The following is a 23,617-nucleotide window of genomic DNA, read 5'->3' as shown; positions in this document are numbered from 1 at the left end:
TGGCCAAGGCCGGAACACCGAAAAATGTCGGCCCCCCATGTCTCATAAGGCCGGCGGCAAGCTGCCGGGAAGGGTACGGTTTCCGTCAAATATTGGGCGAAATCGGTCGTCATTGTAAGGAAATCCGAAAATTGTCGCCCGCATATGTCTCGTGTGATCGGCGGTAAGCAGCACAAACTCCAGGTTTCGGTCGGTGGCGAAGCATCGTGTTTCTCATGTTCGAACGCCTTGAGCGCGTGTCTCAATCCAAGGCAGACAATAGTCAGGTGGATTTTTCTGGCAACTTTCTTTTCTTTCTCGCAATGCTGAGAATCCGAAAAGTTTCGGGCTCTGGCCTTGCCTTGTTTCCTTGTTTTTTTGCGTGTCAAAGTGTACGGCCTGAGACCGTCTGAATCTCATGAATGTCCGTGTCACTCACTCACGGACTCGGGACTATAACTTGCCGTGCTCAAGCCGAGACAACGAAAATTTGCGGGCATGTGTGATGGTTGGGGTTACATCATGGGTCAATATTTGTGTATTGTAATATTTAAATTGAGTAACGAATAGGCAGTTCTATACATATTAATAATAAAGGATACTCTGTGTCTACGGAGTGGTTGCATGGAGTATTTTGCATTCCAAGCAGAGCTACCGGATGACAGTAATCATGGTCGCTTGGCATGTCGCAGTGCTACCTATTGCAGTAGCATCGCCAGAATTAACAGTTCCCAGTTTGAATTGGATCGCCAAATGCTTTAGTAAGTAAATAGATAGTTTGTCACACTCGGGCAGCAGAATTACCCCATCAATCACAGGGCTCCGATCCGTGTGTGCTTATCATGCAGTATGACCGGGTAACCACGGATTGGGCAGATATGCCGCTTTCTATGTAAACACGCATGTTTTCTTACTGCTACCTAACCTACTAAGTAATTTCATCCCCGACAATTGGATAGATAACCCTCTAGGCATCTTGGGAGACGTGTGGTTGATATTGGGGGGAAATGGCCTCTCTTGGCGACGTATCGATGACTAGATGTTAGAATAAGTTGCGAATGCTATCCCTAGAACTCGTCTAAGCCGAGTGGTGGTTGACAAATCGCATCAGTACTTTTTGGAGAAGAAGAAAAAGAACATTGCCTGTTAATCTTCACTCAGGCATCGTTGGACCATCGTCAACATCCACCACCACTTACGATCACCACACCAAACACTCTTTTTATCTAAATTTTCAGGCACATTTTCGCCTCCAATTTTCTCTGCAATGGCCTCAGGAAATATGATTTTCTCTCTAAATCTCCCAAATGTTCAGGATGCCCTCGTGGCAAATGTCTCAGAGCACTTTCATCATGCGAGGGCACAGCTTGAGCCTTACACCAGCTACGTTCATGGCGTGAGTATACTTACTTGTCCGATCCCCGAGCTCCCTACCCTGATACGTGTATCTACAGATCAAATGCTAAAATGTCCAACCAATTTCTAGTCAAGGAATAGCTTCCTCAGCCTGTCAGACAGGTACTATCTGGCTCTATTTTTGATCTGCGCGCCACTGGTTTTGGGGCTTGCGGCTGTTGAACTTTACCTGCGCCAAAGTCCAAATGAGGATGAGAATTTGGGGGAAATGGCTGAGACGGAAAAGAACAGGTGATACTAAATAAAAGAAAAGAAATAAAAAGACATTTCCAATCTAAGATGACCTAAAATTATCGCATCAGCAACACTTTCATGTTATACTTGTTACCCGATTTTGGAGCATTAATGCCGCTTAAAGTCCATCGTGACATTGTATGTACGAGTTTTCCATGTACGAGTACAGTACTATTGCAATACGATGCGGCACATGTACAGTGCAGACAAACACGTGCAGATACGAACATTCTCACTCCCGTATTTGAAGAGAGGCGATGCATTTGGCATGTCACGTCACTAAAATTTGAGCCGTTGAGGCGATGCATGAATGGGCGCAAGTGGAGACCAATAGCAGACTCCGAGGCTGTGATTGGTCCAGAGCCCGTACCTGTACAGTACCGGTACCTCTGAGAGCAAGGGCAAGCAAATGCTGCACAATGCAAAGAGGGCAGGCGCAATGCAAATTGCCTCGTTATTTTGTCTTCCAGGTTCGACTGCCGTGTGTGTGTGTGTGTGTGTGTGTGTGTGCACAAGCCAGAAGCAGAGCGATTGGAAAGAGCTCATGGTAAGAATTCTTTCATCTTTCATCTTTCATCCTTTCCCTCTTCTCTTCACATCTTCTCCTCCTCCTTCAACCAAATACAGCTACTCTCTCTGTCAACCACAAACGCCCAAAATCCCTCCCGCAAAAAAAGCCAAGATGGCCAAGAACTGGTGGACGATCCGCGATTTTAAATGCGAGACGGGTTGCGGCACACACGCACAGTATGGAGTATCGCAAATGGGCCGCAGCAGCCCCCCCCTGAGCCCGCAAACTACTACTACCTAGTCGATAGTAAACAACGCTTGCTGACATCAAGAACAGGAAGAAGACAGAAAAAAATGGCCCGGCCAGGGGTCCCCCCCAGTTCTCGTTTCGCCTCGTCGAATGAGCGTGCAATTCGCTACTCTTTTCAGGAGACGCCCAGGGCCCCGTATTTTATTTTAATCTGCTAGTACGGAGTACGGAGCACGGAGTAACGAGTAATAACACGGCCTCTCGTATCAACCGCTGCCAGCCATACGAAGCGCCTGGCCTTCACCTGCTTTGCACGATCTGCGAGCGGATCCTACTTTCATACGGCCCTGAAACGGCGCCTTCGGGGGACTCAGCCACCACCCATGGACGCGTACTCGTAACAATCTGCAACCACACGCACACTCTCGCTCGTTTTCCCTCTTCGTACCGCTCTCAGTCTCCATCCATTCATTCACTCGTTTCCCACAACTGCTGGAACTCTGTCGCTTTTCTCGTTCTTGTTCTTGTTCTTCTCTTTCCCCCAGATTTTTCCATCGTGTGTGGATGGATTATTTGGCGACAGATCCATCCATCCGTTTACCTTCACGATAAACATGGTCGCTCGCTTCCTTCTCTCGTTTTAAACATCTTAGATTTCTTCTTTTTCGCCCTTCGTTTCTCCTTTCTTGCCGCCCTGTGACCTTTTCGCTGGCACGGCGCTTCCAATCGCTCCCACTACTACAACCACATCCGCCTCGACAACCCTCGACAAACGACGACTTGGTTCGCGAAAACAACTCAATCGAAAAGCCAAAGCTTCGTCAGTCGCTGCGTCGCGACATTTGACTCCTCTCGATACAGTTTGGAAAAAAAGACTCCTTTTGGCCGGACCATCGTCTTCAAATCCTCGTCGGCGCAAACACCCCTTTCGCCCTCCTCCGTTGACCTTCTAAACCATACGAGACGTTCCGCGGGACGAAAACGGCTCTTTGATTGCGCATCTATTCTTCAATCCGACAAATTCAACCTCATCCTAGGTCAACTCTCTGCTCTCACCCAGAGCAATAAACCGTACAAATAAATCACGAGCAATAGTCAAAGTCAACCGGCACAATGTGGTTCTCAAGGAGCGGCTCGCTCCTCTTGGGCGCAATGGCAACCTTGCTATCGCCAGTCCTTGCCGAAAACATGCTCGTGTCCACCTCTCTCAACACCTGTCAGGACAACTCGGGTCTCCAGGCCAGCTTCTTCAACGTCGTCTACACCCCGAACAACAATTCCGCCACGATCCACCTGGTGGCTACATCCTCCGTTCAAGGCTACGTCAAGTTCGACATTGAGGCCTCTGCCTATGGCTACACCTTTCTCAAGACGACCCTCGACCCGTGTGATATCAAGCTCGCTGGTATGTGCCCAATGACGGCCGCTGCCAAGTTCAACATCCCCTTCAACATCCCCGTCAGCGCCTCCGCAGCCTCCAACATCCCTTCCATCGCCTATTCCGTCCCCGATCTCGATGCCAACGTCCGAGTGCGTATCAACCTTACCAGCACCGGAGAGAGTATTGCTTGCGTCGAGGCCGCCATCTCCAACGGCAAGACGGTCAACTTGACCGGTGTCAAGTGGGCTACCGCCATCATTGCTGGTATTGCTTTAGTTTCTTCCGCCATCTTCAATGGACTCGGTCACTCTAACACGGCTGCCCACGTCGCTGCTCTCTCGCTGTCACTGTTTGGTTACTTCCAGGCTCAAGCCATGATCGGCTTGACCGGCGTTAGCCTGCCCCCCATTGTTCAAGCGTGGACCCAGAACTTCCAGTGGTCTATGGGTATCATTCACGTCAACTTCATGCAAACCATCTTCACCTGGTATCAGCGAGCCACCGGCGGCACGCCCGCTACCCTCTTCAGCTCCCTGGGCTCTGTTTCCGTCGCTGTCGAGAAGCGTGGTCTGGATGCTGGCATCGAAATGGGCAAGGACCTCGTCAGACGTGGTATTGCCATGATGCCCGAGGCCGCCGTCAACGTCATGAAGCGAAGCGGTAACATTTTGTCTCCATCCGGAGGCTATGTCGTATACGGAATTCAGCGTGTGGCATTCCAGGCCAAGATCGAAACGACCAACCTCTTCATTACGGGTCTGACCTTTTTCTGGCTCTTTGCCATCTTCACCATGCTCAGCGTTACTCTGTTCAAGGGTCTCTGCGAACTCCTCGCCAAGCAGGGCGTGATGAAGGCGGACAAGTTCCTCGAGTTCCGAAATGGCTGGCGCACCGTTCTCAAGGGCATCTTGTACCGTATTGCCCTCATTGGTCTCCCCCAGCTTTCCATCCTGTGCTTCTGGGAGTTTACACAGGTCGATTCCGCCGCCGAGGTCGTCCTTGCCGTCTTCTATTTCTTCTGCCCACTCATTGCCCTCTGCTGGGGTGCTAGCAAGGTGATTCAAATCGCGCGCCGGTCGATCAACATGCACGGAAACCCAGCCTATATCCTCTTCTCCGATCCCCAGGCTCTCAACAAATGGGGTTTCCTCTATGTGCAATTCCGTGCTTCCGCGTACTATTTCATCGGACCCATCTTGGTCTACACCCTTGTTAAGGCTATGTTTGTGGCTTTTGCGCAAAAGACAAACGTTGCCCAGGCCATTGGCTTTATTATCCTCGAGGTCGGCATGCTTATTACCACGTCGGTTCTGCGCCCCTGGATGGACAAGAAGACAAACTCGTTCAACATTGCCATCTACGTCATTAACTTCCTCAACTCCATTTTCCTGCTCATCTTCACCAACGTTTTCGGTGCGCCCTTGTTGGCCATTGGTGTTGTTGGCGTCATCCTGTTTGTTCTCAACGCCATCTTCTCACTGGTCCTCTTGCTCATGGTCATTGCCTCAACCGTCTATTCCATCATCCGCAAGAACCCCGACGCCCGGTACCAGTTCATGGCGGATGACCGAGCATCCTTTATGAAGTCGCAGACGCAGCTGAACAGCGGCGCCGCCACCGAGCTGGATGCCCTGGCAGTCACCGCCAGAGGCGACAAGGCCGGCTATAAGCTCGATGACGAGGAAGCATCTATTACGTCCAACGAAGTGCGCCACCCCACGGACACGACAGCCATGACTTATGCTCCCCAGTCCATGACGAGCCAGCCTTTCTACCAGCCGGCTCGATCAGTATCTCCAGTCAACCCATCCGTGCCACTCTTCCCTGCCAACGATCAACTTTCTCACTCATCGTTGGGCCACGGCCAATCACCGTCGCCAATCGGACGTACTCCCTCGTATGGCAGCAACACGAGCCCTGGCGGCTACCGATCACAAAACAACGCAAGGTATGTCTTGACATGAATATCGATGGCTTTGTGGTTCTAAACTAACTGGCGTGTGTCTATAGCCCCTGGCAGCGTGGCGCTGGTTACGACTAAATAAGCTCCATCCTGGCTGTCTCATTTACCTACAGTGACGCAACATTTTTTCTTTTATTGTTGAATTTGATTTGTCTAGTTATAATTGATCGCGCGAATCTCACGAGGGAGATTGATGGTCAACCTGATGCGCGTGTATATCACAGCAGCAGCCAAGTGTGTATATGTGTGCCAGCTGCCGTCGATATTTTGGAGAGCAATTCGTCAATGTGTGGCAGAAAAGGAGCGGGCGGGTTGACTCTGTTACGGCGATGGATGCGATGCGATGCGTGTAAAGGGCGTTTATATAAGAAGGGCTGAACCTTTTATCGTTGTCTTGGCTGCTTGAAAGGGAGTACCTGTTTGAAAGAGCGAGCACCTCTAGAAAGCATTTTATTACTGCTGCCTGCTTGCTCAAATTATTTTTTCTCATGTATGTACATAGGATCTCGCAGGAGAGATCGAGTCGGCCATTAGAGGCCGATAGTTACGACTACTACTACCACTACTTACCTTACCTTGTCTTGTCTTGGTTTTTGGGCTCCGGGATATGTAGAGCATGCAATCTTGGATAGACTTGAAAATGATGCTCCCAGTCATGCGGTTCCAGGTGGTCTTTTTTTCCTTCTCTTTTTTTCTGTCTTGTTTTCCTTTTTTCTCTTTCTTGTTTTCTTCTTCTCATTCGTCGATTGTCTCATTCTTGTACTTTGATTCACCATCATCACTTTCCTTTCTCTGCTTTTTGGCTATTTACGCCTTTTTGACAAATGGTTATTTTTATGAACAAATTCTGGACGCGATTATATTCTTCCATCTTTTCCTCGCTCTTTTCCTTTGTCTCTTGTTCTTATTTCTTATGCTCATTTCCTTGGGTGGCCCTACTGTATTTCTAAGTTGAAAATGCAAAAAGAAAAAGAGAGAGAGAAGAGAAAAAAGCCTGACCATGCAACTACCTAAGATGGAATGAGCTTGGCAGGGAACCTCCGTAGAACCCTTTTAGAGAAATTCATGTTTCAAGTAAGGTTGCGTGCTTACCCGGTCCAAACCAAAGCACTAATACTACCCGCCCTGGCCTCGTTCTTTTTTTCCTTTTCTCTAGCATCGGGCCGGCCGCTCATAAGCTTGTCTTGCGATTCCGTGTTTTGCATCTCCCCGATCAAAGGCAAAAGAAGCGCTCCAACAGATGCACAACGTGTGTTGAAATAGACCCTAAAAGACCCTAAAAAGAGGAGCGAGGTGCATCTTTTTGACGCACCCCGGGCTCGTCTTGCGGCTTTGGCCAAGGTACATGTGCCGGAGAATGCGGGGGAGGCAGCCGGTAGTGCGTTATTGCGCCGTGGATCGAACCGAGCAGGATCAAGTAGGTAACGGGGTAGAGTAAGAGTAGCATTCATTTGGCGGTGTCGTGTTCCGCGTGTGTTGGTACCCTAGTATTATTGGATGGAATGTCATGAATAGGAGGCATCGTGGTTATTTGCTGTAATTTTGTTATGCGTCGAGCATCATATCATTCATTCCTCTCCTTGGTCGCTGTTAGGTCCGGAGTGAGATCCAACGGATCATAACAGTACACCCATCACACCCACATGGGTCGTTCATACCCCGGTCGTGTCATTGAAGCCATGCTAACCTTGAGCAGGAAGCTTGAAAACACGCTGGTGAGGCCCATCGGGTCTAATTGCGCGGTTAAGGGCCGAATCCATATGCACAGTTGGTTTCTATTTTGTCTTCCGTCCTCTCCTTTTTCTTTCGGCCCTAAAAACCCCTCCATCGTGAGAAGCAGATCACGATGCGGGAGACACACGAACTCTCTCGGGGAGTCTCGGGCGCCATACTTCAAAAACAAGAAGAAGCAGAGGCGGGAAAGAGAGAGAAAGGCGTATTGAGTAGTCGTATTATATTAGGATGAGAGAGGAGTCAATTCCCGATTGCTCGGTCCGATAGTGCGAGATGTGCCGTGTCCCATGAACGGGGGTCTGCGGGTAAGCTGTTGGTTAGTTCGCGTTGACATAGGAGTTTGTTGAGAAGTTTCGAATTCTTTTGCTATGGCCACAGAGAGCCCCTGGCACGATGGCATGCTCACTTGCTCATGAACCCGGAAGGAGTCCACGCAAGATGGACAGGGGATTGGGACTGGGTTCAGCAAAGACAACTAGGGCTATTCTTGTTCTTCTTGGTCAGCAATCTCAATAGTACTCGATGACATTTCGAGTATATAAACCTGGACATGGAGACGGTTAGAATGCCCAGGGCAGAGAGGACACAGGGAGACTACATCATCTGAGGTTTCTTACTCTCGAGTCAGTAGAGCCTTCTTCTCCTTCACTTATACCGTTACTTACATTCGTAATCTGATTTTCTTTAGTCCTCCCCTCTATTCATTCTCTATCCTGCTATCAGGATCTTCGAGTCTCTCGCAACAATGGCCATGCGCTTCCTCGCCACCGCCGGCGTGCTGCTCTCGCCTCTCCTCGCGGCCGCCGCTCCGTCAGCAAAGCGCGGCCTCATCTTCATTCCCAACTCGACGACCCTGCAAGACAACTCCATCTGGGTGCAGACGGGCTCCGACCTGACGTGGTACTACAACTATGGCAACCTGCCCAGCTCCGACTACGCCTCCATACCTCAGTCGAGATTCGAGTTTGTGCCCATGATGTGGGGAGTTGGACCGAACCCTTCGCAGGACTTTGCTTTCCATGACAGTGTTATCAATCTTATCAACAGTGGTACCAATATTACTCACGTCATGAGCTTCAATGAGCCTGATGCTCCGTCTTCGTGGGGTGGCAGCGATGTGACACCACACAACGCTGCTCTTGCTTGGATCGCCAATTTCATTCCTTTACAACAACGTGGCATCAAGATAGGAGCTCCTGCCACAACTGGGGCACCTTCAGGGCTTGATTGGCTTCATCAGTTCTTTGGAAACTGCACTCAGCTCATCGGCAGGGATTGCCCGTATGACTTTGTGTCGTTGCATTGGTATGACAACTTTGATGGGTTGAAGGCCCACATTAGCGACTACACCGCAGCGTAAGTTTTCTCGGATGCTCTGAAACACCAGTAATGGGGAGAAAATGAAACTAAAATGATTAAAATGATATAGATTCCCCGGTAAGAAGCTCTGGGTGACGGAATACGCCTATGCCAACCAGCCCCTGGCCGCGACGCAGCAGTTCTTCAACACCAGCGCCAGCTACATGGACGGCCTGAGCAATTTGGAGCGATACAGCTACTTCGGCGCCTTCCGGTCCAACGTTAGCAATGTCGGACCCAATGCGACGTTTTTGAACAATGCGGGACGGCTGACGGACATTGGATCGCTGTATCTCGGCGGTGGCCTGACTGGAGTGCTTCCTACATCGAACTCGTAGACTTTGGAACCGAAGATGAAAAATAAGATGATGTTGGTATTTGGGGAGAGTATATAACTGCCAGGTATAAGAAAAAGGCATGGTTGTATATAAAATGACGAAGAAATGTACATGAGATGAAAGAATAGAAGTGTCTTCTGCTTCATGACTTATAGCGTATCATGACAGCATGTGATTTGTGATTTGCGCAAAAGCATTGTAGGTATATCTCACTGTAAATACCTACACTTTGAATGAAAAATAATTGATCGAAATCTCTGCAAGTCTACGATCACTGTTCCTTCCTTCTCATGTACCGATGGCCAGGTCCCTTCTCGATTGGGCGAACACGACGTCATGTTGTCTTGCAGAATGCCGTGCAACATCTCGATCGGAAGGAACCTCTCACATTCTTCGCCCCCAACAATCTCCATCTCTTCTTCTCCTCTTTTCCCCTTCTCTTTTACTCTCTTCTTCTCTCCTCATTCGATATATCGGCTTCTTCGTCTACCCAGTGAGTAGTATTGACGATGCCTGAAATGAATATCAAGTCAATGTACTGATCGTTCCGATTTCTTCTCTAGATCATCATCCACCGCTCGGATATGACACTCTTCACACTCAGATTCCACGCCACCTACAGCCTACAGAGGCAACAAATGTCCAGGGATGACGCTCAAATTCGACAAAACTATCTACCTATCTAAACCAAAAGAGGGTATTAAACATTAGTGACAAGGGATAAAAAGAAAAAGAAAAGAACCCATGACCTGTCATGGCGGCAAAGGGAAACTGGCAACAAAAGGGAAATTGGCAAAAGAAAACGTAAGATAAGAGGGATGCAAGCCAGAGAAAAAGACGAGCCGGCCACTGCTCACCGCGACAACAGCCGGCCCACGTTTCCCCCGCCCTCTCATCTCTCTCATCTCACGTTCTCTCTCAGAGATGGGGGATGAAAAGAGCAAATTGAAACCGCAAGAGGAGAGCAAAGACGGAAAGCAGAAAGAAACAAACGAACTGTCCATCATTCCGGAAGAATAAGGGGCCCCTGGATCTTTTCTCTCTGCTTCTTCCTTCAACCTCCTCCTGCGCTTCCAAAGATGAAAGAGAGATGAATCAGAACGGAGATGAAAAATATTCCACTCCCATTCCCCTTCGCTCGCTCTTCGTATTCAATTCTCCCAGCACCTCTTCCATGTTCCCAGATGCCCCTGTCTCTCTCTCTGGCTCCTTTCCTTCTATTCCTTCCTCCTTTTCCCTTCCGTCACTATACCTCTCAGGCCAATCAACTCCCAATGAAGCGAAAGAATGACAAGATACACTAAAAAAAATCCGACTTGACATGAATTCTTCATTCAAAGCTGGCCAACCAAGACACTAACAAACTCTTAGGAAAACTGAGACCTATCTTTTGCACCTAGACACTTCTACACTATTGTGGCGCCATAAAACTGATCCTTCAAATCAAGTAACGTGCTCGGCACATCTCTAATGCAACCGATCCGCTCAAAGGCTCCAGGATACCTCATTGACCGGGTCAACACCAACCCATCCCACCTATCGAACACGATTCCTTCACGATCCTCGTCATAATCTCCTCTTTGTCTGATGCAGAGTATAAACGCCACTCCCCTAGTCGTCTTGCGTCCCAGCCTATTCGGCTTGAACTCGTCATGGTTCCGCGTCAAGAATGCACGCGTATGGAGAGGATTGATTTCTCCTTCTTTCAGAAGCCCCTTTTTGCGCAAGCGCCGTGAAATCTTGGAAACATGTCTTTTGCGCAGCCGGTCCAAGGCACCTTTGGCCTTGACCGTGACAAGCGCACCATCTCCAACAAACGGATATGCCTTGACCCTGTTATCGTCCTTGCCACGAAAGTAGGCGTACTGGAAGCGATCTCCACCAGCACCCTCGAGCGTCTGGCTGATTTCACATTTGAACATGAAACCTTCCATACGAATCCAAGCACCATTAACGCTGCCACAAGGGTCATCGGTATCCTTTGGGATGCTGCCACATCCAACTACTCTTGCCTCAGCCCTGGAAGTCCAGTAATTGTCTCGCCACACAACCGGAGCGTCAACAGAGGCCCAGGAAAAGGATGGCGCCTTTTGTGTGGTGAATGGCAGAGTTATCTTGGTCACGTTCGTGTTAGTTTGTGATCGGCGCAAGCTCACTTCCCATAGCAGACCCGTGGTCATGCTCTTCCACCAAAGGCCTGCGACATACCGGTCTTGAATGCCCATGTCGGACATGGAGGCCAAGGTAGATAACTTTGCGAGCCTATCTTCTCCGCGGAGCTTTTTGCACGAGGTATGGAACTCGACAGCATGAAACCACAGTTCCGACGCATCGCGTGCCCCGTATCGCTCGGGCATCCCTCGAGACCAATCAGATCTGTCATATTCCTTCACTCCTTCGCGAGTACAGTCATGGCGTCTGCACTGGCACATGATGCCTCCCGAAGTGAAGTGAATCACACGAGTGCCCAAGAGGCCTTCGGTAAGGCACCAATGTCGCCCATAGAGCGGGCCGGTTCGTCGAAACGATCCGGGAGCAACAGTGACAATATGTGACGCCTTGTCGAGGGTATCGAAGGAAGTCTCTGGGCGGGAATACTTCCTGCGCAGTGTCAGGGTAGCTTCGGCGCCGCTTGGAGCTACAAATTGAAGCTTCTTGGTGATCCAGTCCTTCTTTGGAGGATGAAGAAACCCGTCATTTGGTGTAACAGCGGATGCCGCGACAATGGTCAGGATGGAATCCCGAAAGTAGTTGCTTATCATGGGATTTTGCACTCTCAGATCCTCATGGCTATCCTGGATGATGCACATGGAGTCTATGAAGAGGAAATGAATATCATTGAGGTGGGCAACTCTGGCAGCGTCTCTAATGGCTGCTGGCAAGCCGGAAATCGTCTGACCCTCTTTCCACTCGTCCATATTGGAGGTGAGGAGCTTAGGAGCCTCTGGGTCAGTGTTGAGCCAAGTATGGCTCAATGTCGCGTACTCTATCGGATCCGGGACGTCTGGAAACCCGGTCGGGTTGGAGAGACATTCCCACAATACGACTTCATCGTTGTCGTAGTCAATATACAACAATCGGTTAGGGGTGTTATAGCATTGATCGGTAGCGTCCTTATAACGAGAGCAGCCTCGGAACCAGTATCGAAAAAAGCCTTCACTTGCACGGTGCCTATGCGAGTCATCATCTTCCGGGGTTGTCAGCTCCGCGCGAGGAAAGTCAGAATCGGTCAAGGAACGCCGATCCATAATGAAGACTTCAAGATCGGCTCGAATAAGAGTGAATTCGTGGTGAACAATGAAGGCCGTGGCGCAGTTCAGAATCAGGGGCTGACCAGGCCGAACCTTGACTTGGACAATGAGGGTGGGATTCTCTCGGGCATCCTCTCTCCAGTTCACGGTGCTATCTTTGAAGAAATGATTGAGAGAATCGAATAGTAATCGGCAGTACGGGCAATCACGGAGCCTGTCGGCATCATCGATTATCTTGCCACCCAGGCCGTCATCACCATCCTTGCCATCACGGAGAAGGTGATTCGTGAAAATCTCGATGATGTAGAATTCAGGGTCACCGCGGATTCGAGTTCGCGGAGTACGACGGGCCTCTAACGCGTGTACTCGTTCAAAGTCTTCGCAGTGTTTGAAGTTGTTGCAGACACGACATGTGTGCTCGAATTCGGCAAGTAGCTTGCTATTGCCGGTAACTCGAGGTGCATAAAATGCTAGAGGACGATCTCGAGGACGATCTGGAGACATGTTGTCTTCCAGAGGATCGACAAGCAGGCTGTTTATCTTTATCCGCATCGTTTAATTGAAAAAAAAAAAAAGATATAATGCAAAAGGGCAGAAGAGAAGAGGGCTGTATGACTGGAAAGATACAGGTAGGTACAAAGGTCGGACTTGTACTGATGCTGCTGATAACAAGGTGAACAGAGACAGCGAAGATCTGTTCTGCTGAATATGGAGGCTTTTGCTCAGTATTGTTGTACGAGGAAACCGACTCTTTATACGTGTGTCTCGAAAGAGATGGTGAGATACATGCACAGAGAGAAGAGAGAGAGAGAAAGAGAATCCGTATTCAGAAACAGAGACGACAATTCTGGGGAGTGCCAATCTGTCCGTCATCCGCCTTTCTTCTCACCTCAAACCACTTTACGCAGTACATACCGCCTCTATGCCGCTGGCCGCTCACATGATTTTCCTTGTTTATTACCTCTCTCTTGGCCTGTGTCTCTCATCTCTTTTGGAGCCCATCAGAAGAGAGGTTTCAAGCCTCCAAACGCCTCTTTTCCAAAGACAGGCTCTCTTGATGCATGGTCCCATCTCGGTGACTGCAAAGGCGCATGGGAATGAACACAGATTCCCCACCACAACTGAGAGAAAGCACGCGTCTCATTCGCCGATTTGCGAACCTGTCCGCCTCACTTTTGGGTGGGCTCGATGTGATTTGGAACCGGGAAGCTTTCTATCACGCTCGTGCGCTGCAGCCACACGGACAGGGGGGCCCATGGCACGAAGCGGTAGCGGAAAACTTGGGAGCAGGCGATCTGCCGGGAGCTACTGTCAAGAGCCCACTCGGTGGGAAAGGGAGATTCCAATTACGGGTATCTGGTCGTACTAATGCTGGGCTACAGCAGGTACTAGCCATGGCAAAGTGAGGCCGTCATCAAAGCTCTTTTTTTGGTAGAGAGCGGCGATTCGACTCACGAGCTTAATCCAGATTTCCTCCCCCCTTCGACGCGATTTCTCCAGCTGGTGTGGCCCCGAAGTCGCGAGACAGGCAGGGATGCATGGGCAAAGGCAAATCAAAAGGCGAGACATGCGAGAGGAAGAAAGAAAAAGAAAGAAAAATATGTGATTCCTGCTTGGAAAGTGCAGCGCCGCGCAGCAACCCATGGCATATGCGAGCTGCACGAATTCAGACCCCATCAGTCGTAGCGGCAATCCTTCTCGGTCCACACACCCCTGATGAGAGATCTTCTTTTTTTCCTTCCTCCTTTTGCCGGACCCCGATCTCCTTGCTAGCGGACTGATACCCCAGATGGGGCGATGCTGAGCCTGGAGCCTCGGCCGCGAGATCAGAGGACGGCAGTGAGGAGAAGGCGAGGTTGTATTAGTGGGGGTTGGGCTGCTGACGCCGAACTGACAAACCAGCGGGCTTTTGGCTTTTGGCTTTTGGGGTCTCTGGCCATTTGCCTCTGGCTGGTGGTGAGCATTATTATTTAATTCTGGGCTAATGCTTACGAGTAAGGAAACTCTTATTAAGAACTCTGTTGACGAGGCCGGCAACTACGTACGGGACGTCTGGGGATGGGAAACACGCGAGTAATTCCAGAGTTATTTAAACAGCGCTGAGGGACGACGGACTGGAGCTGCAATCACCTTGGGCACCATCACCATCACACCATTTGTCGTAGAGACCAGTGAAATACGGCTTATACTGTGCTCTGTACATGCACGAGAGAGACAACAAGACGGCAATACCACACTCCTCGTAACTCTAGCATCTTCCCCGGTTTCAACTTGCAATCGTCCCCCCATCTCAATCAATTCACCCAACAACCAACTCGGTCATGGCATCCACAACTAGCCACACCCCTCCGCTACTCGACCTCACCATCGATAATATCACCGAGAACGTGGTGCGAATCAATTCGCAGAGCAGCAATGCACGGCTCAACTACCTCATGGAGCGGCTGGTGACCCATGTTCACGACTTTGCACGGGAAACACGCCTCAGCACGCATGAGTGGATGGCCACCATTGAGTTCCTCACCAAGACTGGCCAGATGTGCACCGATGTCCGTCAGGTGTGTTATCTCTTTCTTTCATTTGATATAATTAAAACAAGTGCATCCTTCGTCTCTGGTCGGCTAGCCGCGGAGCCAGCCGGCATCTATTCTGGTTGCCGCACCTCGATAGCCTGGTCTTGTTTCGTTTCCTTTTTCCATTCTAAACTCTCTCTCCCTGCTTTCGGGGAGCCTTTCTCTTACATTCCGCTGCCACCCTTGGCTCTGAGCCGCTCTTGGCCCCCAAAATACCATGTACCAGGTCCATGACAATAGTAGTCTTATCACGTTGCTTTGAGTGACGCGTAATTGGGTCTCATAAGCGTGTCTTTCTTTTTTCTCAAGTTGTGGCTTGCCCGACTGACATCTCCGGGCAGGAATTCATCCTTCTCTCCGATATCCTTGGCCTCTCGATGCTGGTCGACTCCATCGACCATCCCAAGCCACCAAATTGCACGGAAGGCTCCGTACTCGGACCTTTCCACACCGGTGATGCGCCGCACCTCCCCATAGGCTCGTCCATGAGCACTGACGCTGCGGGTGAGCCCATGCTCGCATTATGCACCGTCTCCGACTCGTCTGGTCGGCCAATCTCTGGCGTCAAGGTGGACATCTGGGAGACGGATTCCTCAGGCCACTACGACGTGCAGTACGCAAGTCGAGAGTCGCCGAGCGAGCGGTGCGTCATGACGAGCGACGTGGACGGCGGCTTCTGGTTCAAGGCCATCAAGCCCGTCAGTTACCCCATCCCGGATGATGGTCCGGTGGGCAAGCTGCTGCAGCTGCTCAACCGCCACTGCTGGAGGCCATCTCACATGCATTTCATGTTTGAGAAGCAAGGACTGGATCCTCTCATCACGTACGTATTACTCGTACTCCCACCCCCTCCGGATACATGTCCTTGTACCTGTACTTGAATTTGAATCCGCGCCCCGGGTTCACATCTCAAGCCTACCCTTGTCCCTAGCTCCCCTCCCCCCTGCCCACCATCTAAGCATAACGCATAAGAATAGCAGCAAGACGTGAGTGGCTGGACTTTGACCGAGAGCTGAACTGATATCGTGCCGTGTTATTACAGGACGCTCTTTATCCGCGGAGACAAGTATGAGACATCCGACGTCGTCTTTGGCGTCAAATCGAGTCTCATCATAGATTTGGGCAAGGTTGATGAGGAGACGGCGGCCAAGTACGGCGTCCCCGTGGGAGCCTTACTTCTTAGGCACAAGTTTGTGCTGGCGAGCACAGAGGAGACTGAGAAGCTGCGAGACAAGAACGCCATGGAAGCCATGGAGAGGCTGGGACTGAAGACGAAGCTCATCGACCACTTGCCGGTGCCTGATTTGGATTAATTAGCAAAATTGGATTAATTAGCAAAAGGTCCAATTTGCCATTGTCACTCAAGCCATTTTGTTCCTGTTTGTCTTCTCGCTCAGCACTCCCATACGGAGCGCCTGTATTCCAAAAACTTTATAAACCTTATAGGGAAGTTTTAACAGCAAAACGCCCTTGAATCGTAGTGAATCCAACCCCAGGGAGATGGAAAATTCACCATCTGCCATCAAACCATTAATGACCTCTCGGGCCAGACTTGATCAGCTTGGCCACGTTTTCGTAGTAGCCCCCCGTGCCGCCGTACTTTGCGATGAGAGCGACGATGTCCGCCTCTGGCACCTCTCGCGTGCGGGTCCTCCCCAGCAAACAAGTGTTCCTGGTGCTGGGGATTCGCAGCATCTCGGTCTCGACCTTCCAGCCGCAATCTTCCGCAATCCTGGAAACCCAGTCGACTAGCGACGCATACGTCGACTTGGCCTTGGTCTTGTCCTGGGGAGGGGGTGCGCGGAACTTGTCCCCGGTGAGGTTGTGGCTGCAACAGGGGATCATGATAAAGGGACACCTCGAGCAGGCGGCAAGAATTGGCGTCCAGGGGGTCAGCTCGTCGGCGTGGTTGGAAATGATGAATGTGCCCGGCGGGAAGACGCCGTCATGTACGACGCCATCGGATAGGTCACTTGACTCATTGTTGGCGTCGGCATTGGCCTGGTCTTGACCGCTTCTCGAGACCATGGCTGGGAGCAGCAGCCGCTCCTCGAGAGACGAGCCAGAGGGGGAAGCCTGGCCCCCCGTCCGGTACTGAGCCCACGACTTGCGCTCTCTCGCGTCGAAGCCCCATCCAGAGTAGCCCTCCTGTGTCAGCAGGTAGACCAGCAGCCCGTTTCCGCAGCCAATGTCAACAAAGCCTGGGAAGGTAGCAGTCTCCTTGGGATACATGTCGCTCCATAGCTCGATGAGAAAGGCGGCTATCCCCAAGTCTTCAAAGACGTGTTTCGACGGGTCCGTCTTTTCAGCCCAAGAATCGACCAGCTGACGAGCATACTTGCTCTTGAGAAGTGCGTACCGGTTCTGAAATCTGCCCTGGGGGATGACCAAATCGTGATTGACTCTCTTGACATAGCCCTCGGCGGCACCGTGGCCGTGTTTGTCGATGATCTCGAGAAGGTGGTAGGCTGTCCGTTGTAGCCTCGCGTCGCTCAAAGGGTGATCTGGATAGGGGAGGAAGTGAATGGATATTGTGCCTTTGCCTGCTTCGTCCCACTGGTGCAGATGCGCGATACCTTGGACTTTGGGGTGATAAAAGGGGAGACTGTCTGCGGAGGACGAATGGGGCATATATATGACGAGTGTGGATGGAGATGGAGATTCGGATCTCGATCCAGATTCAGATCTAGTTCCAGATCCAGACGCAAGTGCCGTGGAACTGATGTCATGTCCATCCTGTGCCGGCTTGGTGGTCGTGAAAAAGGCGCATGTCTGCTCCAGGGGCTTGTCTCTCCGCTCGTTCCTGGGGATGAGTCTGCGGACGAGGGTGCGCCCAAGGGTCATGCCGCGTATCTCAACGGTGACGGGGCGAACCTCGGAGTCCGTCCGGGATGGCGGCTGGGTCTCGTGATGCTTGGGTGCTTCATCCTCAACGGTAGCATCTGGGCTAGCATGAGCATTAGCATCGGCAACGGCACCGACACCGGCATCTACAGGAGCAGGCTTAGTATTACTACTAGCGGCAGTGTTGCCAGTAAGACTATCAGCATTCGTGGCACTGCTGCTGCTGCCGATGCTGTTGGTGTTGCCAGTTGTCTTGGCCTCGTCGTACAGAATGTCAGCTCGAAACAGCCAGCTCGAGTTGAGATTGGGATTCTTGATGAGATTCATCATCTTGTCCACAAAGATGTCCGGCCCAAAGGAGCAGGCATGGCTGTACAGGGGCACCCACGTGCGGTTGGCCTCATCTTCAAAGAAGGGCGGTGACCCCAGCGGAAGCTCTCGCGGCTGAAACTTCATGGCAGATAAATGACGAGTCTATTCTGTAGCTGTACAGTATCTGAATGTGTGTATCTAACCTCGATTGGGACTGAAGATGACTTGCTTGCCGGGACCTCGGAAAGGATTATCAGGAGTGACTGTGAACGGCAAGGGTAAGCTTAGGGCTGATGTCCGTTGGCTGCATGGGACGGATCAGTCAAGGTTCGGGAGTTTTTTTTTTTCTTCAGCGACCCCTCCAAAGGGTCTGGTGAGCCCCTCAATCTGCACTGCACCTCGTTTGGGCAAGACTGGATCGGGAGTCGATCTGGTTTCCCCCTTTTTTAGGTTGTGTGTCTGGACAGGAGGTATCGCAGATCTAGTGGATTGCCAGATTGGCTTTGAGCTTGTTCTGCTTCTAATTTGAGTGGACTTTGTTGATTTTTCTTAATCGATAACAAGAGAAAAAATGGGGGTCCGAAACTGGCAACTTGGGGCGTGTCTTGAACCCACCAGAATGGGAAATGACGTAGCCCAGCTATTAAAGGAGTTTCTTGTTCTATTTCTACAGTCGAGGCTCTACATTGGGAAGCTCTTGACTTGAGACTATCGCGACTCTGTCACTCTGCTTGCGTCGATGCTCAATCAATATGATTTGTTAGAGTGTCCCAGTGGGCTGGGGCCAGACTCTTACAGTTCTCGTACGAGTTCGGCGCTATTGAATGGCTTTCGCTTTAGCCCACTCCTTCAACGCCGCTGCGACTCTACACAGCCTTGACAGCCATACTGCGTACGAACACCGAAGGGCAACTGGTCACGCTCCGGATACAAGGGTGAACTTCCCCGGTGACGATCGTCCGCATCGAATCCCTGATAATGGCTCCATCGTCAAACGATTTTTCCCAATCGGAAGTGCTTCCGGTGCATGAGAAAAAAGAAAACACGCGGATGGAGGTGAAGATGCATCGCGGATGCACAACACCTGCAACCGAACAACCACACCTGAGATCCCCTCCCCAAAAGTTACCTATCGGATCCAAAGCCGGTGCATGAGAATTTCAAGGATTCGACGATATCCATGCCTCTGGAACGCTTCCCCGGTGAAGGGATTTCATCGACGACTGCCAACCGGATCTGCTTCCGCGGCGTGATGCCAGTCGATTTGCATGCCGGGGTTTGATTCATTTTTACCAGTCGGATCGGCTTCCGGTGGTGGTTTTTTCTCGCTTGGCCATGCAAGACGATGCGAATGGAACACTTTGGCGAGATGATCTGCCAGTCGGGGAAGATGCCGGTATGAAGAAAATGCAAGAGAATGGGTTTGGGAGCATGATGCCTGTTGCTTTGTGTAACGTGAAAAAGACGAATGAGAGATGAAAGATGGTGGGTGAAATGGGGAATGAAGAAAGGTAAGCCAGTTACGGTTTGAGATTGTGTCCGTTGAGAAGCGCTGTTTAATACGATTATTCTACGGGTTCCATTCCACATATATTAAGCTCGTAGCCAGGCTGCGCGCTCGAGTTTCAAGCTGTAGAAATTTACATTTACACTCTCCCACATCCCACTTGGCGCTGCTCAAACTTCTATCTTTCGGGAGCTGCCTCGAGATGGCTTCCGCTGTTGCTTCCGCTGTGGGGTTGCGAGGAACCTCAAAATGCCCTCCGATAAGGCGAGACGCCACGTGTATTGGCCGTGTTTTGACCCAGACAGAGCCTCGTGGCGCGCGACAAAGCTGCTCTAATACTCTACGGGTTCAACCGCTGCCAAAAATCCTCCACGAAGGTAGGTATCTACCAAGTACCTGAGAACAACTTAGGTACCAGTTATGGCATCATTGATATGCTTATCTCTCAATGTTCTTTGTGTAACCATCGAACCGACTTATTCCGACGATAATGGAGTCCACGAAACTCGTCTTGTCGCATTACCAAGTGCGCTTGGACACGATAATTTGCTTTACAAGCCCAAGAGGAGGTAGCTACAAAGTGCATTGGTGCGAAAACCCAGCAAGAGCCATGTCACTTTTTTGTCTCAGGCTGGCTACCCTGTACGAACATACTACATTGAAACGGCCCCTTTTTCTTTCTCCTTTATTGGCGCATTTATCCAGTGACGATGCGGTTTCTGGGCGGTGTCGCCATGCATATGTGACTTGTCATTGCAAGCGCAGCGATAAGTCGGGAGCAATAATAAGCGGTGCTGTGTGGTTGGATGAATAACACGACGAAGCTGTGCTGGTTTGCTGAGTGAGAATTAAAAACATGCGCCAAAACTAACAAAAACGAACAAACTGACTGCCAGTGTCGTCCCGCCAGCTATTACTCACACTCCGAGTCCGTGCAGCTACGACGTCTTGGCTTGTGCGCAGTGCTCTCAGTTTATTACATAACGCGCAAATGCAGCGATAAGCAGTCGGAATATTCATGTCCCGAGACTGGGCAACGGCACTTGTGTGTGTGTGTGTGTGGATGTGTTTTATCGGAGCAGCGAAATGAAGTCACTCGAGAGTTGCGTCTTGTACTGTCTGCATTCCTGTTGACGCAACAAAGCCGTATGTACGGAGCAGATGCAAAAACTAATTCATCTGCAGGGCGAATGAAGTGCTTACTTTGGGACGCATTACTACATTTCAGCTACTCCTTTTTCTTTTACTTCTATCGGCCCAGCCCAGTGACAGACAGAGAGACATGCCAACTTCGCGGGAGGCCCGACAACGGCTCAGCCAAGGCCCAGCCCGACCCAACCAAATTGAGCCCAATTCACCTTTGGTGGCAATGCTCGTAATACTGCGTAACATGGCTGAGACAAGACAGTGCGACATGGCGGTGTGCACATTTGCGCGGGCTTGTGTCAAGTCTGAGTTTGTGTGGCGTGGCGCCGGTTTAGGGTGCTTATTGCGCTGTGCAACAGTGTGTGTGACAGTTATCATGGATTCTGCCCGGCAGTAAAAAGGATTCATGTTGTACAGAGCAGTGATTGCAGCGGGCTGTTCTTGTTCAGAAATACCGACAACAGTATTGGCTTCAACACATTGGCATCAAACAGCAACAGCAGCATCGTCAAGTCAATGCAACTCCCGATGCACTGTATGGAGTTGCTGCTGCTGATGCTGCTTCTCGTAGGGCTCGCCAGTGCCGTCTTCAGCCACTTCGTACCCTGTCTGTCCACTAGACTCTCCGCACTGGAGCCCGCTCCTCGCCTCGTTTCCAAGGCTTTTCCGCCCACCGCCTGCCTGTGGAGCCCAGGGTCAGCCCAAGCAGCCTCTCTCTCCTCTCTCTTGGCCACCTGCCGCCCTAAAGAGTCACCACCACGTAACAACTCAAAGGTACCGGGTACCTTGCCCTGCGCCCTGGCTGCCCGCAAACGGCCAGGTACCGCCCACCTGCCCCAAGCTTCGAACATTCTCCCTTGGCTTCTCCTTCCCTCCCTTCTCCCCCACCTTTCGCCCACCTTCTTTGTGCATCAAATCTCAACCAATCTTTTCCCATCGTTTCTCCCCCTTTTGCCTCTTCAAACTTCTTCTCGATTTGTTGCTCACCTGACACAAACTTCTTGTCATCACATCACCAGTCGCCAGCCCAACCTCTACATTTGCGCCAGCGCATTTAAAAAGCTCGTCGAGTCACCGCATAAAAAACACACAAAAGGCGCTCAGCCCCTCTCCCCGCCGACCCTTTTTTCTCTGTCCCGCATCACCAAAAACCAAAACACCTCAGAGACCGTCGCCTTTCGCAGCCGCCGGTTCATCAACCTCGCCTCCCTCAACTTTCCTTTTTCCCACGAGAAACCCCGGAACATCCGAGTTTATGTCCATCGAAAATCTCAAGTCCTTCGGTACGTTTGCCTTGCTGTTTTCCTCTCTCTTTTCCCTCTGGGCTTCTTTCGCCCCCCTCTCGCATCTGTTTTGGGTTGGGCTGCATTGGTTGTTTGTCGTGTGCAATGTGCGCGATGTGTCGCAACGCGCGCTCATGCATGTCGACAAGTCTTGCACCTCCCTAGACGCTGCTTCTGAATGCCACAATCACATCCATTCATCTACTTTGTTCATCTTGCTGACCGACGCTCGCTTGCTACAGACCCCTTCGCCGAAGCCGACGACGACACCGGTGATATCAAAAAGGTCGAGAACCACATCCATATTCGCATTCAACGTACGTTCTCCCCCCCTTCACCCTATCCGTTGAGCAGGGTCTGTGTTTAGTCGCGCCTGCGATATCGATGGCCAATTTACGATCATCCACCATCTCCCCCAAAACAGCTGCTAATATCTTGCCACAGAGCGCAATGGTCGCAAGTCTCTGACCACGGTTACTGGTCTTCCTGCTAAATTTGACCCCGGCAAGATTCTCACCTTCTTCAGGAAGGAATTCGGTATGTCACTTCTCTTCTATCGCGCCCCAATCTGGCAATCTCCATACTGACCTGCCCCAGCTTGCAATGGCAACAAGGTCAATGATGAAAAGGCCGGCGAGGTGATCCAACTCCAGGGCGACCAACGCAAGAAGGTCATGGATTTCCTCGTTGACAAGAAGAACGGTCTCGGTCTCAACCCCGACAACATCACCGTTCACGGTGCCTAAATCGTCCTCTTTTCGCGCCGCCGCCCCGGCCCGCCCTTCCAGCGACTTGGCTTCACAGCATGCTGGTGATGAGCGTGTCGGAATGGGCTGCTCGAGCAACCTGTGAACCTCACACAGACGCCTACCGCAACCTCCGTCGTCTAGTCGAAACTGCTGTACGCCCATCCTTCCTCTGCTGGGGGCTGCAAGCAGTCTCGTGCGATGAGAGGCCCTCTCCGGTACAATCCACCGGCGTGCGCGTAATAGCGTTGTTTGAAGGTCTGGCCGGCCGGACGCCATACAGAGGACGGGATAGAGAGGCGGCTATATTATTGGCTTAACTACGCACCTACTTATGCTGCGCTGCAGCACAGTAGGTTCAAGTTAGCACCATTTTTTCTTTTTTTTTTAACGTTTTGACCAAAGGGTCTAGGCTATGGGCCAAGGAAACTGGTTCTGTCAGTCGGTCACTATTCTGCAACCTGGCCATTTCATCATTCCCCCTGCATTCGAGTCTAAGTGTCCGACGGGCCTAGCCGTAGTCTAGGGCAAATAGAAATAATGCCAAGAAAGTGTGGTGCGACGAATGCCGCGATATGTACATTGTGACTTGATTCAGTGTGATTGTGCGTGAATGTCTCCAATGGACTTTTCAAGAGAAAAAGAATGTGTGTGGTGAGAAATAGAGAACCAGCGAATCAGCTCTCCCACAATGTTGGCAACTAAACAACATGACAATGCGGGAAGAAATTATGGAAAACTGCCTTGCCCATCGTGTAAACCAACGCCACGTAAAACCAAACTGCAAATAT

At 50.9% G+C, this 23,617-nt stretch overlaps 6 protein-coding genes across 6 annotated transcripts; 4 read left to right on the top strand and 2 right to left on the bottom strand.

Moving 5' to 3' along the window:
- Positions 1-3,502: 3,502 nt before the first annotated feature.
- T069G_01658 (transient receptor potential (TRP) ion channel domain-containing protein) lies at positions 3,503-5,811 on the top strand (the record flags this gene model as incomplete). The annotated part of the gene is made up of 2 exons (XM_056168868.1): positions 3,503-5,718; positions 5,781-5,811. The coding sequence occupies 2 exons, from the start codon at positions 3,503-3,505 to the stop codon at positions 5,809-5,811; spliced, it is 2,247 nt and encodes a 748-aa protein (XP_056034184.1).
- A 2,401-nt stretch (positions 5,812-8,212) lies between these two features.
- T069G_01657 (glycosyl hydrolase catalytic core domain-containing protein) lies at positions 8,213-9,164 on the top strand (the record flags this gene model as incomplete). Its single annotated transcript, XM_056168867.1, has 2 exons — positions 8,213-8,823; positions 8,897-9,164. 2 exons carry the CDS (start codon positions 8,213-8,215, stop codon positions 9,162-9,164), a joined length of 879 nt encoding a protein of 292 aa, XP_056034183.1.
- A 1,406-nt stretch (positions 9,165-10,570) lies between these two features.
- On the bottom strand, positions 10,571-12,919 carry T069G_01656 (heterokaryon incompatibility protein (HET) domain-containing protein; the record flags this gene model as incomplete). The annotated part of the gene is made up of 1 exon (XM_056168866.1): positions 10,571-12,919. The coding sequence occupies one exon, from the start codon at positions 12,917-12,919 to the stop codon at positions 10,571-10,573; it is 2,349 nt and encodes a 782-aa protein (XP_056034182.1).
- A 1,817-nt stretch (positions 12,920-14,736) lies between these two features.
- On the top strand, positions 14,737-16,301 carry T069G_01655 (dioxygenase domain-containing protein; the record flags this gene model as incomplete). The annotated part of the gene is made up of 3 exons (XM_056168865.1): positions 14,737-14,973; positions 15,330-15,811; positions 16,031-16,301. 3 exons carry the CDS (start codon positions 14,737-14,739, stop codon positions 16,299-16,301), a joined length of 990 nt encoding a protein of 329 aa, XP_056034181.1.
- A 217-nt stretch (positions 16,302-16,518) lies between these two features.
- Positions 16,519-18,288, bottom strand: T069G_01654 (putative adoMet-dependent methyltransferase domain-containing protein; the record flags this gene model as incomplete). The annotated part of the gene is made up of 1 exon (XM_056168864.1): positions 16,519-18,288. One exon carries the CDS (start codon positions 18,286-18,288, stop codon positions 16,519-16,521), a length of 1,770 nt encoding a protein of 589 aa, XP_056034180.1.
- A 3,764-nt stretch (positions 18,289-22,052) lies between these two features.
- Positions 22,053-22,826, top strand: T069G_01653 (translation initiation factor SUI1 domain-containing protein; the record flags this gene model as incomplete). Its single annotated transcript, XM_056168863.1, has 4 exons — positions 22,053-22,080; positions 22,323-22,397; positions 22,525-22,617; positions 22,678-22,826. The coding sequence occupies 4 exons, from the start codon at positions 22,053-22,055 to the stop codon at positions 22,824-22,826; spliced, it is 345 nt and encodes a 114-aa protein (XP_056034179.1).
- Between the last annotated feature and the right edge of the window lie 791 nt (positions 22,827-23,617).

The sequence above is a fragment of the Trichoderma breve genome, chromosome 1 (genome assembly GCF_028502605.1).
Source record: "Trichoderma breve strain T069 chromosome 1, whole genome shotgun sequence".
Lineage (NCBI taxonomy): Eukaryota > Fungi > Ascomycota > Sordariomycetes > Hypocreales > Hypocreaceae > Trichoderma > Trichoderma breve.
Note: the sequence above shows the minus strand (reverse complement) of the source record. Positions and strands in the feature narration are given on the sequence as shown.